Raw genomic sequence first — 15,269 nt, 5'->3', positions numbered from 1 at the left:
CTATTACCTATCATTCAGCTGCCACGTAATGTGATTACAGATTCACCCTGATATTGCATTAGGAACAGATGATTGTTGGTGGATGATTTTTGATGGTCAGTATTGCCACGTTAAGAATAGTTTTCCTGTTCCATAGACATTCATTCTACAGCTACTGATTGTTCAATAAATTAATTTCAAAAATAGTTAATTTGCTTTTTGGAACCTGTGCTAAGGTTCTGCCCTGTGTACGTGGCTTCCAGGAGTATACTAGATAGGATCTTGCTGGTATGTGGGAGAGAGGGCTTACGCTTCTGGCGAATTTCTATCAGTCATGGTCTGCTTCTCTGCTAATGTTTTGCATCAACGCAAATGACAGTGACTAGTTGTAGTGAAGTCTTGCGTGGACATGTGTCTAGGGGGGTTCTGTATAATCATGTTTTGTAGTTACAGCCATTGCTCTTACGTTATCAGTTGGTAGCATGTAGGATGGTGTAGTCTCCCTTTCAAGCATGCTATGGTTTGTGTTCACTGTAAGCTGCATTCTTTTTGCTCTTTGTAATAGATAACACTTACATTAGTTGGATGCATAATTCCTGTTTTATTTTTAGTTTTTGTGTGGATGCATTTCATCTCTGGGGTGATTTGGCCATCTATGGAAATGTTTTCTTTGCCTGAATGATTTACAATCATATTTCCAAAAAAACTCAATTGAGAGAGGAAAAAATTATTCAAAATCGTGTACAACAAAGAATGTCAGTACTTTTTTTTCTGTTTTCCATGTTGAAAATTAACTGTATCCAAGATCAACAAAATACTTTTGAAAGTAGCTTTCTAGATACTGAAATTTGGTTTCAGGTAGATACAGTGTTGGGGCAGTGTACTGCTATAAAATGGGAAGTCGATGCATCGTTTTGGATACTCCTGTTAGCCATTCCATTGGAATAAAGTACTCACATATGAATTTTATTATCATAAAAATATTAAAACAAAGCATTTGTCGGTCTAGCCTAAAGTTATGTTACATAATTTATATTTAGGCACTTTAACAAATGGCGTGATGTTTCAGTGATGTTGAAGTCCTGAAACCCTAATCTTTGCAAGTTCTCAACACCTCTGAAAACTGGCCAGTGCTCAAGGATCTGGTTTAGGAACCTAACTGTAGGGATCTCATTTGAATAAACTGGCCTAAATTCATTGCTGATAATTTTTGGCATTACATATTTGTGAAATGTATCAATCATGACATTGTGCTTTTGACATTCCAGGATATCAGCTTCCTTCTGCAGCTTCTTCTGCAGTGTCTGTGAAAGACATTCTTCATGGAACTTAATACCAAACATGGAGGGCAAAAAATGGGCTGTCAGGAGGCCAGTGCATGCAGATACTTGTGCGATAAGGGAAAAGAGCAAGATTCAATAAGGATTCTTTCAGGAAGCAGCAGTTTATATTTCTTAAGGCATGTCCTGTGAGGAGATGCCTTAAATGGATGATGATTCTTCCTTCCATTTTAAGTTTGATACAATAAAGCTCTTTTTAGAAATGATAATGGTCCCATAAATGATAATGGTCCTACCTCTGTTCCGTAAAGCTCTTCAACGTGTTTTTAAACACTCAATAGTTAGTAATTTGATCTCCTTCTGTGATAAGGTCACCCTCTTGGTGGATGAAGGGAAGGTGGTGGACGTAATCCTTCTGAGTTTTAGTAAGGCCTTTGATATTGTCCCTCACAGCATTCTTCTGGACAACCATGAGATAAGCAGGTTTACTCTATGCTGGGTGATAAACTGGTTCAACAGCAGAGCTCAAAGAGTTGTAGTGAGTGGGGCTACATCTGGTTGGTGGCCCATCACTGTCAGTGTTGCCCAGGCTCAATTCTAGGGCCAGTCCTGTTCATTTTTATCGATAATCTGGATGCAGCAACTGAATACATCATCATCAGTTTTGGTGATGGTACTAAACTAGGAAGTGCTGTTGGCTCTCTGGAGGGATGAGAGATCCATTGTAGAGGGACATAGATACCCTGAATGCCGGACACAGGCACAATGTGGGAGACAAGTGGCTGGGGAGCAGCTCAGCGGAAAGGGATCCGCAGGTACTGGTCAACAGCAGGCTCCATGTGAGCCAGCAGTATGCCCTGGCAGACAAGGGGGGCAAATTGCATTTTGGGGTTCGTTAACCACAGTATAGCCCGCCGGTCAGAAGAGGTGATCCTCCCAGTGTATTTGGTGCTGGCGTGGCCTCACTTTGAATATGGTGTGCAGCTCTGGGCTCCACAATATAGTGAGGATGACAGGGTCCTTGAAAGCATCCAGGGGAGGGCAACAAACGCGTTAACAGGGCTGGAAGGCATGTCCTGTGAGGAGAGGCTGAGGACACTTGGGTTGTCCAGTATGGAGAAGAGGAAGCTCAGTAACAGCCTCATTGCTCGCTGCGACTTCCTGAGGAGGGGAGGTGGAGAGGGAGGTGCTGGTCTCTGCTCCCTGGGAACTGATGGCAGGATGCTACAGAATGGCACAAAGCTACACCAGGAGAGGTGCAGACTGGATATTATGAAAAATTTCTTTACTGTGAGGGTGGTCAAACACTGGAACAGGCTTCCAAGAGAGGTGGCTGATGCCCCATGCCTGTCAGTGTTCAAGGGGCACCAATATGCTTTAACTTCTAGATAGCCCTGAAGTGGTCAGGAGGTCAGACTTGATGATTTTTATAGGACTTTTCCAACTTAACTCTTCTATAGGACTGTTTAAATACTTGAAATTCAGTATGTGCTTAGAAGTCATACTGAATGTGGGAATTTTACATAGTGTTTTATTTAATCCTGGTCTTTGCTGATGCTCCTTGGTGTAATGGGAAATGTAAGATCTTTGGAGGAAGGAGAAACAAGGATGTGTGAGGCAGAGCACAAAGAATATGGTTAAAGTGAACTAATGCTTCTCTATTTGAGTGTTTTGCTGTAGAATCTTTGTTTAATGCTTAATAAATCTGTGAAATCTGATGTTTTGTTTTGCTTTTGTGGTTCTTTATTCTGTGTTTTTCCAGTTCTCTTTTCTTGATACCCAACTGGAGAGAACTTTTTCATGTTAAATGTTGCCAATCAAAGACTCCATATAGGCACTTTGTTTGAATCTGGAAAGTGCTATAAAATGCTAACAACTTCGACAAATCAGACAATTAATGTCTGGAGCTTGGCATAAGTATGAAATTTTGGCTTTCATGTCTGTAGCACAGTTTTTTAAGATAGTTGCTTTGTTCATTTCACAGGTGGTACTCTTTCCATAGTTTCTTTGTATGTTTATCTGTTTCTTTTCCATACAAAACAAACAAACAAACCAAAAAAAACAACCAAACAAGGAAACAAACAAACAAAAAATACAAGTTAACTGAACTCTTAATAAAAAAAAAAAAAGTCTCACATAACGAGATTTGGGAGAGTTTCCATCGGGATATTCCCATCAGAAAATCCCAGTCTTTTCAGGTAGACATTTCTTTCTTTTCATGTGAAAGCTCTCCCTCCTCAGCTAGGAGCTCTTGCACTCAGCCATTTTGTCATTGCACAAGGAGTTTGTAAGCAAGCCTAACCCGGCAGAGCTTCCTGAATGAATGGTTGCAGTGGAACTTGCAGCTGCTCTCAGAGGGAGAAAGGGAGGACGCAGTCTGTGAAAAACTCTTCCTTCATTTTTACAGCAACTTATGGTAGCTGATGTGAAAAAGAGAAAAAGAACAAGTGAAGAAGAGTGAAAGAGACTCAGTACTCTTTTTTTGGAGTTTTTACTTCGGGCCTTCAAAAGAGAAAATAAACTCCTCTGAGCATGAGTTATGTGACTGCAGAAAGTCATGGAAGGCCAATATGCGGAAATAGTTGCTTGGGCACCACAGTCGCTGTCCAGTTTCATTCTGCTGGCTGTGTTGTACTCTTCCTTCCTGTGTTCCTCAGTAGTCCTAGGGTGGACAAGGACCCTTATCCCTAGCAGGAGAAACAGGAATAGCCACTGGTTGCAGCCAACAGATTAGTAACACTAATGTCTTGCTTGGCGCCCATTACCTGAAAGTTTCTCACTTTGTGACCTGTGCTGTTTATCTCATTTGTAAATGCAGTTATTAAACTTCTGTCACCGTTAGCACCAAAGCATTTTTACCTTTGAAATAGGAAGACTGCTGTAGTTCGACAGCCAGGTACCTTGCAGTGTTAAAGGAAAAACAATCCTCTACATCGGAGCAAGAACTTTGTTCTCTGAGATATGACCTCCACTGTACCAGACAAAGAGTTTTTCCCATATTTCCTGACCTCATGTTCAGGTCAGCTAGCAATGCTTCAAGTCTTCATCTTGTTTTTTTTAGTTTACAGATCAGCTTTATGGTATTGCTTTTAAGGAAACACCTGTCAACAGCAAAAGACTGACTAACAGCCAGCAACTTTCAGAGTTTCTGTAAGTACTTCTGTGTTTGGCAATGCTGGAATCCCGTTTAAGAGTTAAAAAGCACTGCTAAAGTAATTTGTCATTTGCTATGGAGTTGTACAGTGTCTTCCCAGACTCTTATTGATTGTTTTTCCTTGATGCAACTGGTCACTTTCCTTCAGTCATTTAGCAGACTTTGCTAACTCTCAGGGAAATAGTGCCCTTGTTTGTTTGTTTGTTTGTTTTTCTAGCCTTCTTTTTCTGATTCTACAGTTAACATCAGTGATGTTTTATTGAAATAAATTTGGTTGTTGCTGCCTTGCTCTGGTGTTCCAAAATTTCTTACTGGCTTTTAAAATAGTTTTGAAAGTAGAGCAACAAAACATTTTTATGCTCCTGTACTTCAATGCATGGATCTCCAACTTGTCTTAATATATGAACTGTAATACAATTAAAGTTTTAATGCAACTGTTGGTCATATTTTTAATTGCAAAAATAAACCATGTTTGTGAGACTACTTACATGTTCATGGTATTGCTTTATATCAGATGCTCTGGATGCATTTTCGATACTCCCATGGTTAGAACAGTAGCAGATGGAGGCTGTGGTGAACCTCTTAAGTTATAGAACATAAAGAACACCAAAGAGAAAGGCACAGTTATTTTACTCGCTTCTTACAGCTGTCTTTCTATGTGAATATTTCATATCTAAGTTCCTTCTGTGTAAAATATCAATAGCAAAGTATCTCTGTCAACTTCAGCTGGTACCTAGCTCTTTTTCAAGAAAATGGTTTTGAAAATATTTGGGGAGTTGTTAGGCTTTTTTTACTGTTCGGTTGATTTCAGTGTTGTCTTTATGTGTGTATTTAGGTAGAGGATGAGGAGAGCATAAGGGAAGTTCAGTATATAGGCATCTTTTTTGCAATATTCTTTTGCTAGTTGTCAATAATTTCTACTACATAGTAAGTAGGAAACAAAAAGGAAGCATACGTTGTAATTTCATTTAAGTTCTTCTGCTTTGGAGTCTATTCATTTTTATTATTTAAAGATGTTGTCTAGCAGTTACCACTCCTGTTATCTGTATCATTCTTATTATCTGCTTGTGAGGTCAACATAAATATGTGGATACTTTTCTGACCTAGAATTATTTGATCAACTTGCTAAATAATCAATGCTTTAGCACAGCAAGGTGCTAGAACTCCAGGTTTTGGAAATATATTTGTTTTAAGAAGTACTCAAGAAATGCAAAGAAAATATGTTTATGTGATACGACTGGTTTGTTTAGTGTAGCTTGATGAAGCATCTTTTAAAGAAACATTAACAGAAAACATTACTCTTTCCCAGTTGTCCATAGTTAAACTGAATTAACATCTGTTTTCATTGAACATCCCAAAGTTTCATTTTGGGCTGCTAAAAAGCATTTGTTTTTCATAGCTGCCTATCAGAACATACTTAAATGCTTTGAAAGTAGGATTTGCAGAGTGGCCTGAAGATGGGTGCATTGATTCTGTGTATGAAAAAAGCAGGTTGGCCCGGCTGACTTCTTTTGACCCATAAGGATCCTGAGTCACCACAATCTGTTCTGTGGGAGATGGAAGGCAGTATGACCTGGCTCTTGGACACGTTTTCAGCAGTCGTGAAAAAACAGCCTGTGGGCTAAGTGATGCTATGGTTCTCCATGCTATTCCTGTTCTTGTGGGCTGCAGTGCTGCAGCAGATGGTTCTTGTCCAGTTGCGTGGATTTGAAAGATCAGAGCAAGGTAAGCACAGGACAGGCACTTGGTTGAGGGGGAGAGGAAAGGGATGAAGAGGGGTAAACAGGCCATGTTTATTTTCTCATTTTTCTTTGATTTTTTGCCTTTCTATCTTTAAATTCTGTATAAGTATATATAAATATCTTAACAAGTAAACAGTAAGACCACTTTGGTGGGGGAGGTGGACAACAAAAACTTAGTGTCAATGTTTCCAATACTCAACGAATGTTCTGACATTCTGTTTGTATTTATTTGGAGAATTTTCAGCTATTTTCATAAACTCTTTGTCTACGAGCTTCTCAAATGCATTAATAGCTAAAATGAATTAATATTAGCTTTTTAATATCACAAAAGGTAAATGGGAAAGCCAGAAAAAGAGCCTGGACCTAAAACATCCTTGATTTTTTCCCGTATTTAAATACAAGATTTTCTACATCCATAAAATCTGACTTCTCAGTACTGAAGTGTTTGAGGAAGTATAAAACTTAAAAGATACTCTATACTCATTTTATAACATGTTATGAAAAAAGTAGTAATTTTATTCCTGAAACTTGCTATAATATTCTTGACTAATGGTCCAGACATACTTAGAAGTATTACTTTTCGCAGCCACTGACATAGCTTACAGAGTCATAGCTCTCACTTACAGCATTCATCTCGTGGACAGGGCAAATTTCTATGCAAGGAACAGCTATTTTTACCTTGTTTAGACAGAGTCTGGGGAGGGTCGGGGGTTGCGTTTTGAGCTTTGTAGATAGTTTGGGACTTAAAAGTGAGAATTCCAGTTTCCCAGTAGCGTTTGCTATTTAATTATTGTCATTGATAGCCTGGAAGCATTCTGCAATGTTTTGATTCCTTTAGAGAATCTCCAGATTTCAGAGAATATCAACTTGGGAAGTACAGAGAAAAACTATGTTAAGTCTAGTCAGGTTCTTTTTTTTTTTTTTTTTTTTTTATTAGCTATAAATACTTGACTGTCTGCAGACTTTTTCACCGCTATGCATCTGACACGAGTCAGTTATATTGTTGTACACATTTAAATGGTCTATTACTAGTCTGCTGCCAGGCACTAATAAAAATATATTAACCCTCTGATCAAATTTTATTATTTTTCTCATTTTCTTTGTAGACAGTTTATGGTTCCACAGGATTCTTTAATTCACAGTCATGATGCACTGTTAATAGGTTTTAGTATCTTGTCTTCCTGGCCCTGTGCCAAGGAGAAGTTTCAGCTATGCTTTGAATAGCTATTGGTGTGGCAAATAAATAGCAATGTGACTCCTAACACAGCTGTAAATGTGGGGTAATAGGACAAAATTTGTTCACCACATTGCAGTTCTTTATATTAAACTTACCCATGAGAATAAGAAATATATTTGCCAACAAAACATCATTTGTATAAATTTGGTCTTACTCTATTTTAACTCCCTTGAAATTTCCATATTCAATCTGATCTGGAAGAGAAAAGAAAATTATCACTCTGTATGTCACAGAGGTGTGAAGAAGTTGAGAGACATAGATAAGAAGGAGTATTTTGTTTATAACTGATATAATTCAATATATATCGGGGAAAAGAGTCAAAAATTCTAAATTTCCATAATTCCAAATTATTGTAATTTAATGCTTCCCACTATTTGATCTAAAGAGAGACAGGTTATGTTTGTCTTAGGAACAAGCCAGCCTTCTACATCCTTTTTCTGTTGTTACCTCCCTTGTCAGTCTAACTTGGCAAGTTAACTGAGTCTGGATGTATTCACTCCTTTACAAGGAATTTACTGAATAGCTAGATGATAAGCCCTTATAATTCCCGATATTTTCCCAAAAAAAGGCATAAAGAAAGCCAAGAAATAGTCACAGGTCCTTACCAACTCAGCTATCTCATTCCTTTTCTGGTGTCACAAGATGTGGCAGATACAGGTGCTGCCAGAGTCAATTCATAACTGAATCTATTTTAGGTTCTTTATGGAGGAGATTATTTCTGTGTAGAAATGACAAGTTTCCTGAACTTCTCCAAGGCACAGACTCAGAAAACAAGAACAAGTCTGAGCTGGTGTCAGTTCCTAAAAAGAAGTTTTGTTTCTCTTATGGCTAGCCATTGCCTAGCTTATTTCAAAAGGCTTGGAATGAGGATGGGAGGGAAGAACTGGAAAAAATGCATTGCAGTCAGAAGTATGCACTCACCTGAGTGGGACTGCTCACAGCTGACAATCAAACACTTGGTGAAGCAACTTGCCAATTTGAAGATGTTAATCTTAAACTTCAGTTTTCCTTCTGTGAAACTGGGAAAATACTTTTTAGTTCATACGGATATATGATGTTTCTTTCACTGTTCTCTCTAATGTCAAATGGGATTCTTTCAAAAGCCTTGTAGAATCCAACAGTTCTGTTTGAGAATGTTCTTGTGTCTCTATCATAATTTGTATCATTCCTGAGATGATTTATGCCTGCTTAAGTGCAGTCTGAAATATGAAAGGAAGATAGGCCCTTAAATACCAAAGGAAGCAATGTAGCAGCAAATAAACCAATTTTGCTGAACTCATAGTGCTTTCTGCTTATGTTTTTGTTTGTTTGTTTGTTTAAAAAAAAAAAGAAAGAAAGAAAGAAAGAAAGAAATTCCAAGATCTGAAATTTAATGTCAGTGAAGCCATGCCTTGAATGTTTTACCTTCTTTTTGATTATGGTATATGATTATAGATATGCTGTTGGCTGAATATTAGATCCTGTAATTGGGTATGACAATGGTAAATGTTGCCATATGGTTTTATTAGCCATGTTTTCAAGGCCTGTCATGATGTTGATTTGCAATTGGTAGTGGTATTATTGAAGTAGCATGAATAATATAGTGATTTGCAATTGGTAGCAGCATTCTTGATCTAGCATGAATAATGTCTCTGCTCACTTTAAAGCCTTTTTTAGGCTAAGGTGGATCTGAAATAATAGTATGGTATTATTTTAACACCTTGGTACAATTTGCAAAAAATATTTTTTTTTGCAGGTCTGGCTTGTGTCTCAAAACAGGCTTTAGGGAATGAGACCTTTCAGGTGACTTCTGAAATGACTAGGAAGCAGCAGAGATGCAAAAGTAGCTCTAAGGGAAGCTTCAGATACAACAGCACCTGCTATCAACCTTTTGCAACTAGCAGTAAAAACAAAACTAATAATGATTGAAACTCTTTCTACTTTTAAGTTCTGTGTCTTTCTGTCTATCTTGGTATGTTCCTAATGGAGCATTTATTTATTTATTTATTTATTTATTTTTACTGCTCATTGCCTTTGTCCTTCACTGTTTTTTTCTCCTGTTCGTGCCACCTGTGGTCTCTATTTTAGAGACTTTATTTTTTTCAGATTTTTTTTTGTTTACCATGTTATTTTCTTCTGAATTAGGTGAAGAGAAAAATTAAAAGACAAATAAAAACACAACTGTGTAGTCCCCTTAGCCCTTTTTCCTTACATTTCATCTATCCATATCTGACTTCTTTTTGATATATGCAACTGGTTCTCCAGGCACCATGAGTTGTGATGGCTTAGTCCTGCAGTGTTCACCTTTCTCCAAGAGCCATGTGGATGATTCTACTGGTGCAGTAAAGTCTGCATAGCAAATGAAGCTGACTAAGCTTATAGACAGCGAATGTTAAAAAAAATAAAATAAAATTGCCCCCTTTACTCCAGCTGGACAGTCACAGTAAAGCAGGTGATCCTTTATCTTTGACTTTGAACTTAAATCAGGAGGGAAGCAACAAGGCTTTCTGGGAAAACCTGATCAAGAAACTGGGCATAACTGTACAGATGCAAGACAGCAATTGTCTGCATGCTATTTAATTATCATATGTAGCAACAACATCTCTGTGCATTTTTTTTTTGTTCTTTGAAAGCTAATGTTGAAAAATTGGTCTCTTGGTCACTAGGACAGAACAAATCAGACTTTCAAAAAGCCAGAATATAGCAGCATTATTTCAAAATTAATTGTCACATCATTACATGTGGGGTGCTTTTGCACTGCAGACAAGTCTGAAAAATGGAGCACTCCTAAAGATGCAGATGCACAGTCACACTAGCGCTCTGTCAAGCATCTGAGATATACATGACTAAAGTATGAGTTTCAGAAGCACAGGCTCCACTCGGGTGCCTGGTTCCTGTTGCAGGTTGACAGTAATTATCAGCTGGCCTAACTGCTAACCTGCCGTTACGATCTATGCCTTCATTGTTAATTTTGAATGAAGTCAATAAAAGCGGAGGTTTGTCTGATCACCTCAGCACCTGAGTCCACTGAGAAGGTTGGTTGGGTCTGCCAGGTAATACTCTGCCCTTAGCAGTAGTAACATAGAGTACTTAATGAACTGCAGTGTCCTAAACGTCATGGGAGAGCACTGCTGTCCAGAATCTTTCCCATCTGTTAACTTGGAAATCAGTTGTAGAGAACAACCCACTGCTAGTTGGTCCAGAGGGACCAATTTCTTGTCTACGGTTCTATAGTTTCAAAAAACATTCTATTTGTGCTGGCCTAATGAATTTGATAAATTGTCTCTATTACATGGATTTTTAATAGCAAATTTGCTCTAATAATTTTTTGATCAGTTGATGAAAATTAAATGATCAATTTGAGATTGATTTTATTTTGATAAACAGACTGTTTGCTAACCAGAAATTCAGCATATTCCTAATACAGGTAGGTATATGATGAATTTCTTATGCTTTTTGCTTTGTTTTCAAATGTATTAATTTTAAATTCTTTTTCTACATGGTGGTATCAGGATTATGCTGATGAAGTGATTGTTGGAAGTAATAAAAATCTGACTAACCTCTAACCATCAGCAAAACCACAATTTAATCATATAATGGTGAAAAGCTGTTATGACTATGGTAAAAAATAAAAATAAAAAATGAAGCAGTGGCATTTCAGAATGCATGCTATCATGCTATTACCACTGAAGTTTAGTAGATAATTCTGATATTGTTGTGCTGTAAATCATCTGCTCTGTGAAGGTTGCTCAGGGACAGAGATAGTCTATGTTGTTTTGAAACAGTTATTTACCCCCATAATTACTGTAATTGGAAGCAGTACTTAGGGAAGCAGCTTAAGCATAAAGCTGTAGGTTAGTTTTCCAAAGCAAGTCTCGTCTTTCTCCTTTGAACAGTGTTTTTTAGAATTAGTGGAAACCTCCTTGCCAACACTGAATTAACACACTCGTGCAAAATGCTTGTTCCATATCTTTTTAACTGTGGTCCTGCCTTCAGGAGTAGATATGTTTTAATTGCCTTACTTGTATACGGAAACACAGTAGTTCAGGATTTTTTTAATGTACAACTGATATTAGAACTCTATGAAATTGAGTAGCTTACGGTGGGTTGTAATCTCTTTTATAGTACAAGGTTAGCAGCAAATACCCTTTTATTGTAAACAGTGACAATGGATTTTAGTTTTCAGTTTGCCACCTTGTTGATTCTGTTTGCTTTCACCCTGACTTTTCTGCTGTTAGTAGTTGGCTGTCAGCATGGTTCTACGTTGCTGATGGTTTTCAAATCATCTGAGGAAAAACAGCATGTTTTGCTTCATTTAGATGTGAGGAATCATAGTATATGCACATTGACAATGAATTCAAGATATTAAAGTCTGTATGACAAATACAAAGCTTTTCGCCTGTGCAGAAAGTTACCTGCTGTCAGGTAGGACAGACATGTAAAAAACATTCAAATATGACCAACCTGGCTAAACCATTGACAGAGAATTTAAAGTGTTTTCTGAAATTAACTGTTGTACTGGATAGCCAGTGAGCTTGAGGCATCCCCAGGTGGACTTGGAAGCATCCAAACCAAATATGAAAAGGAGAGTTAGTTTCCAAAATAAATTGTTAAGAGTAGACATTTGTAGTAGACAAAGCCAAATATGTTTTCCCTCTTCTGCTTTTATATCAAGAGATGATGGAAGTTACTTAGTTTATACTGAAAATATTGGAATGTGATAGTCGGGCAGAGTTGTCACACCTGTGTTATGCTTTCCTGGTAGTCTAGACATTCCAGCCTCTGTTCATTCCTGTGGATCTGAATCCATCACCTGTGCTTAATACTTACGTCTGTTGAAAAAAGTAAATACTCCTCCAAACGGTGTGTCATGTACATGCTCTTCTAACTTCAAACAGGCCCTTAATTCTCTTGTGTTATATGAAGTATATTGGTGTCAAGATAGAAAGATTACTTACAAGGACCCAGGTGTTCATTTTCTGAGATTTTTTTTTAGACCTACCCTTACCTCTCCTGCTGTTTTCGCTATACTGGAGTGAGGAAGTGTGTATTTGTAACTATGGTACTGCAACCTGTTTGAACATATCTGCAAAAGATGCTATTCAACTTGCTTTAATGAACGTCCATTTTTATGTCCTTGCTTGTTGCAATATGATTTGGAATAGCTGACTCAGTTTTCTTCTCTTGAAAATGGATCTCAACATCATTTTCAGAATGATAAATGTATTCTTTGTACTGGAGATACTGTTACCATAGTCCACTCCTCTTTTCAGTACCTCAGTCATCTGTCATCTTTCCAAAGCTTCAAATCCCTCAAGATAGTACAATTCTCATTGGATGTGAGAAGAGTGCAGTCTCACTGAGATTGACCTGATCAGGAAAACTCCTGTCTTCTTTTCTTCTCCTCCCCTTTCACCCAAAATGACTCCTTCAGGAAACATCCAATCCTTCTGTAGCCCAGTGGATCAAAGTGCTGTATTGTTGGATCTTAATCACATATGAATGGTTCCAGAAGGGATCAGAGCTCTCTTTGTTCATTAGAGGCTTCTAGGCCAAAACCAGTGCCAGCAGCCATAAAGGAAATATGTAAACCTCTATTCGGTCATTCAGTGAACCATGTCACTCTAGGCTTGACCTCCACTTCTTTGCAAAAACTTCCTCCTGCAGGAAGGTGGCCTAGATCATGCTCCTAAAATATATTAATGCTAGCAATTGTATGGGAAGGCAATTTTTTTTCCTTCTGTTTGATGTCCCTCTACTAATTTTTCTCCCCACAGTTTTCTGATTCAGAATATCTCCAGCTGGAAGTACAAACTAGGACTCGAAATGTTCCAGGTTTATCTGTATCAGGAACAGTCATTGCCTGTATCACTGCAGTACCACACAGTCTTGCAATTTGTAGTGTTTAAATAAAATAAAATTAATCCCATAAACTGTTGTTAGCTGGGAGATGTGGCGTCACCCTCTTCTCTCCCTTCTGGTTTTGGAAGAGTGCCTGTTGTGAAGTTAGTAGTGTGTAGCCAAGCCCAGTCCACTACAGGGATATCTGAACAGTAGCTATTTCTACCAGTAAAAAAAAAAAAAAAAAAAGCCTTAAAATATATTTGAATGGGCAATGAGTACTAAAGTATTACTGTTCACCCACAAAGAATACTTAGTACTTATTTAGAAAGACTCTAAAAGCTTTTTGAATCATGCACTTCCCAAACAATTTTATTATTTCTAGCAGACAGCTCCTGATTTACTCTCTCTCCCTTATCCTTAATTTTCCATGCAATTGTTCACTTGTACTTATTGTTCAGATTGTACAAGTGATTACAAATGTACCTGAGTCTTCTACACACAAGTATGTGCCAATATCAAAGTATAAGACCCCAGATATTTTTATCTTCCTTTAAAATGAGTTTCTGTTGAACTGGATGCATATGTATCTCCACTAATTGGGATCGGTGATAGGAAGGTGAACTGTTTGTGATTTGAAATTTATTTGATCGAGTGTTTTTACTTCTTTATAGCCCGTCAAGTTGTTGGGAGTGCTTAATGAGGCTAAGCAATACTGGAAATTACATTAACAAGACATGACTCTGTATTTCTCCTTCAGCTGGACATTTTTGTGCAGCCATTTTAATGATAATGTCCCTTTTTCTTTCTATATGATATAAATTGAGATGTTCTTCTAGCCTGTATATTTACATGGGTAGTTAGATGTATCCAGTATAGCCGAAGTGCAATTCTGCATCTTTCTCATACTTTTGTATCAAGCATGTGTGAAATGCATAATTGATATTAAACTTACTGCTATCTCTGGTAGTAGTGAAAGGAACATAAAGAATGAGAAGTTCACATGTTAACCTCTGATATAAATGGAATATACAAATCCTACTGGAAATGTTAAGGTGTTGCATGTGTTTTGTATAAAATAAGCAGAAGTGTTCTTGCTTCCCCAAGAAAAGCTGTAGATCCAATTAGACCCCTAACCTCTGGAGTTTTTGGTAGGATCCAGTTGTACTTGTTTGTCCTGCATTTGCCTTTAATCTAAACACAGTTGATACCTTATGTTTACTGATAGCCTGTTAATGCATAATAACTCTTTTCAACGGAACAAATGAGCCATTTTTTGTTTCCTGAGATGAATGTCCCTGTTTCACCTTGATTTTCTGACTGTTGTCATCTCAAGTCAACTTGCAGATTTCTAGCTGGCAAATATCAATTTGATACACTAGCAGTTGGATTGGTTTGTTTGTTTGTTTGTTTTTCTTTTAATAAAATCGTTTTTATTGTGATGCTTCAGACATCCATAGAAACAGGATGTCTTATTTCATGTAAGCCATCTGAAGCCATTTTGTGAGGTTGATGTCTTCACACCTCTCTTTATTTCACCTCTCCAATTCCTTCCACACTGCTTGTGGCCTGACTGACATGTTGATGACACTGTCCTTTCTATTAATCTGTCTACAACTGGGTTTATAAAACAGCATGGCGGGTGGCACTCTTTGCTGGATATTGAGTAAACTGCTGTATGATGTGCAAATACTTTATTCAGTCTGAGAATTTGATTCTTCTCCAAAACTGCTGTTCAGTAGGCAGCATAGTATCTTTTCCAGTTTTTCTGGGCCAGTGTATAAAACACTACATTTGTTGTACTGATTTTCAAAAAACTATTCTTACCGTTTTATCTCATAACAAGGTCATTTCTTGTTTTGAGAGGACAATTGGAAATGTTCCATTAGCAAGATTTCAAATTTTAACTAGTACCAAGTAGACTTTCCTTTTTGGTTTTAAGTGACCAAGCATCTGTGAACTATTAGCAACATACCATTGGCACATTGATTCATAATAAAACAATAGTAACCTTTTTTGGTTATGGGAGCAAACATAAGACACTACTTTGCAAACTC

The 15,269-nt window shown here is 37.5% G+C and overlaps 1 protein-coding gene across 17 annotated transcripts in view; it reads left to right on the top strand.

Moving 5' to 3' along the window:
• ARL15 (ARF like GTPase 15) overlaps positions 1-15,269 on the top strand; it is a 216,847-nt gene that overhangs the window by 185,998 nt on the left and 15,580 nt on the right. For 13 of the 17 annotated variants that reach the window (XM_080574579.1, XM_080574571.1, XM_080574573.1 and 10 more), the window contains one exon: positions 4,321-4,409. The exons of 3 other annotated variants lie outside the window; for them this stretch is intronic. In XM_080574579.1, the coding sequence (XP_080430705.1) occupies positions 4,321-4,409 (89 nt within the window). One more of the 17 variants, XM_080574566.1, reaches the window with a different exon arrangement.

This window comes from Anser brachyrhynchus (genome assembly GCF_964034855.1).
Source record: "Anser brachyrhynchus genome assembly, chromosome: Z".
Taxonomy (NCBI): domain Eukaryota; kingdom Metazoa; phylum Chordata; class Aves; order Anseriformes; family Anatidae; genus Anser; species Anser brachyrhynchus.
This window is presented reverse-complemented; position numbering and strand designations above follow the sequence as displayed.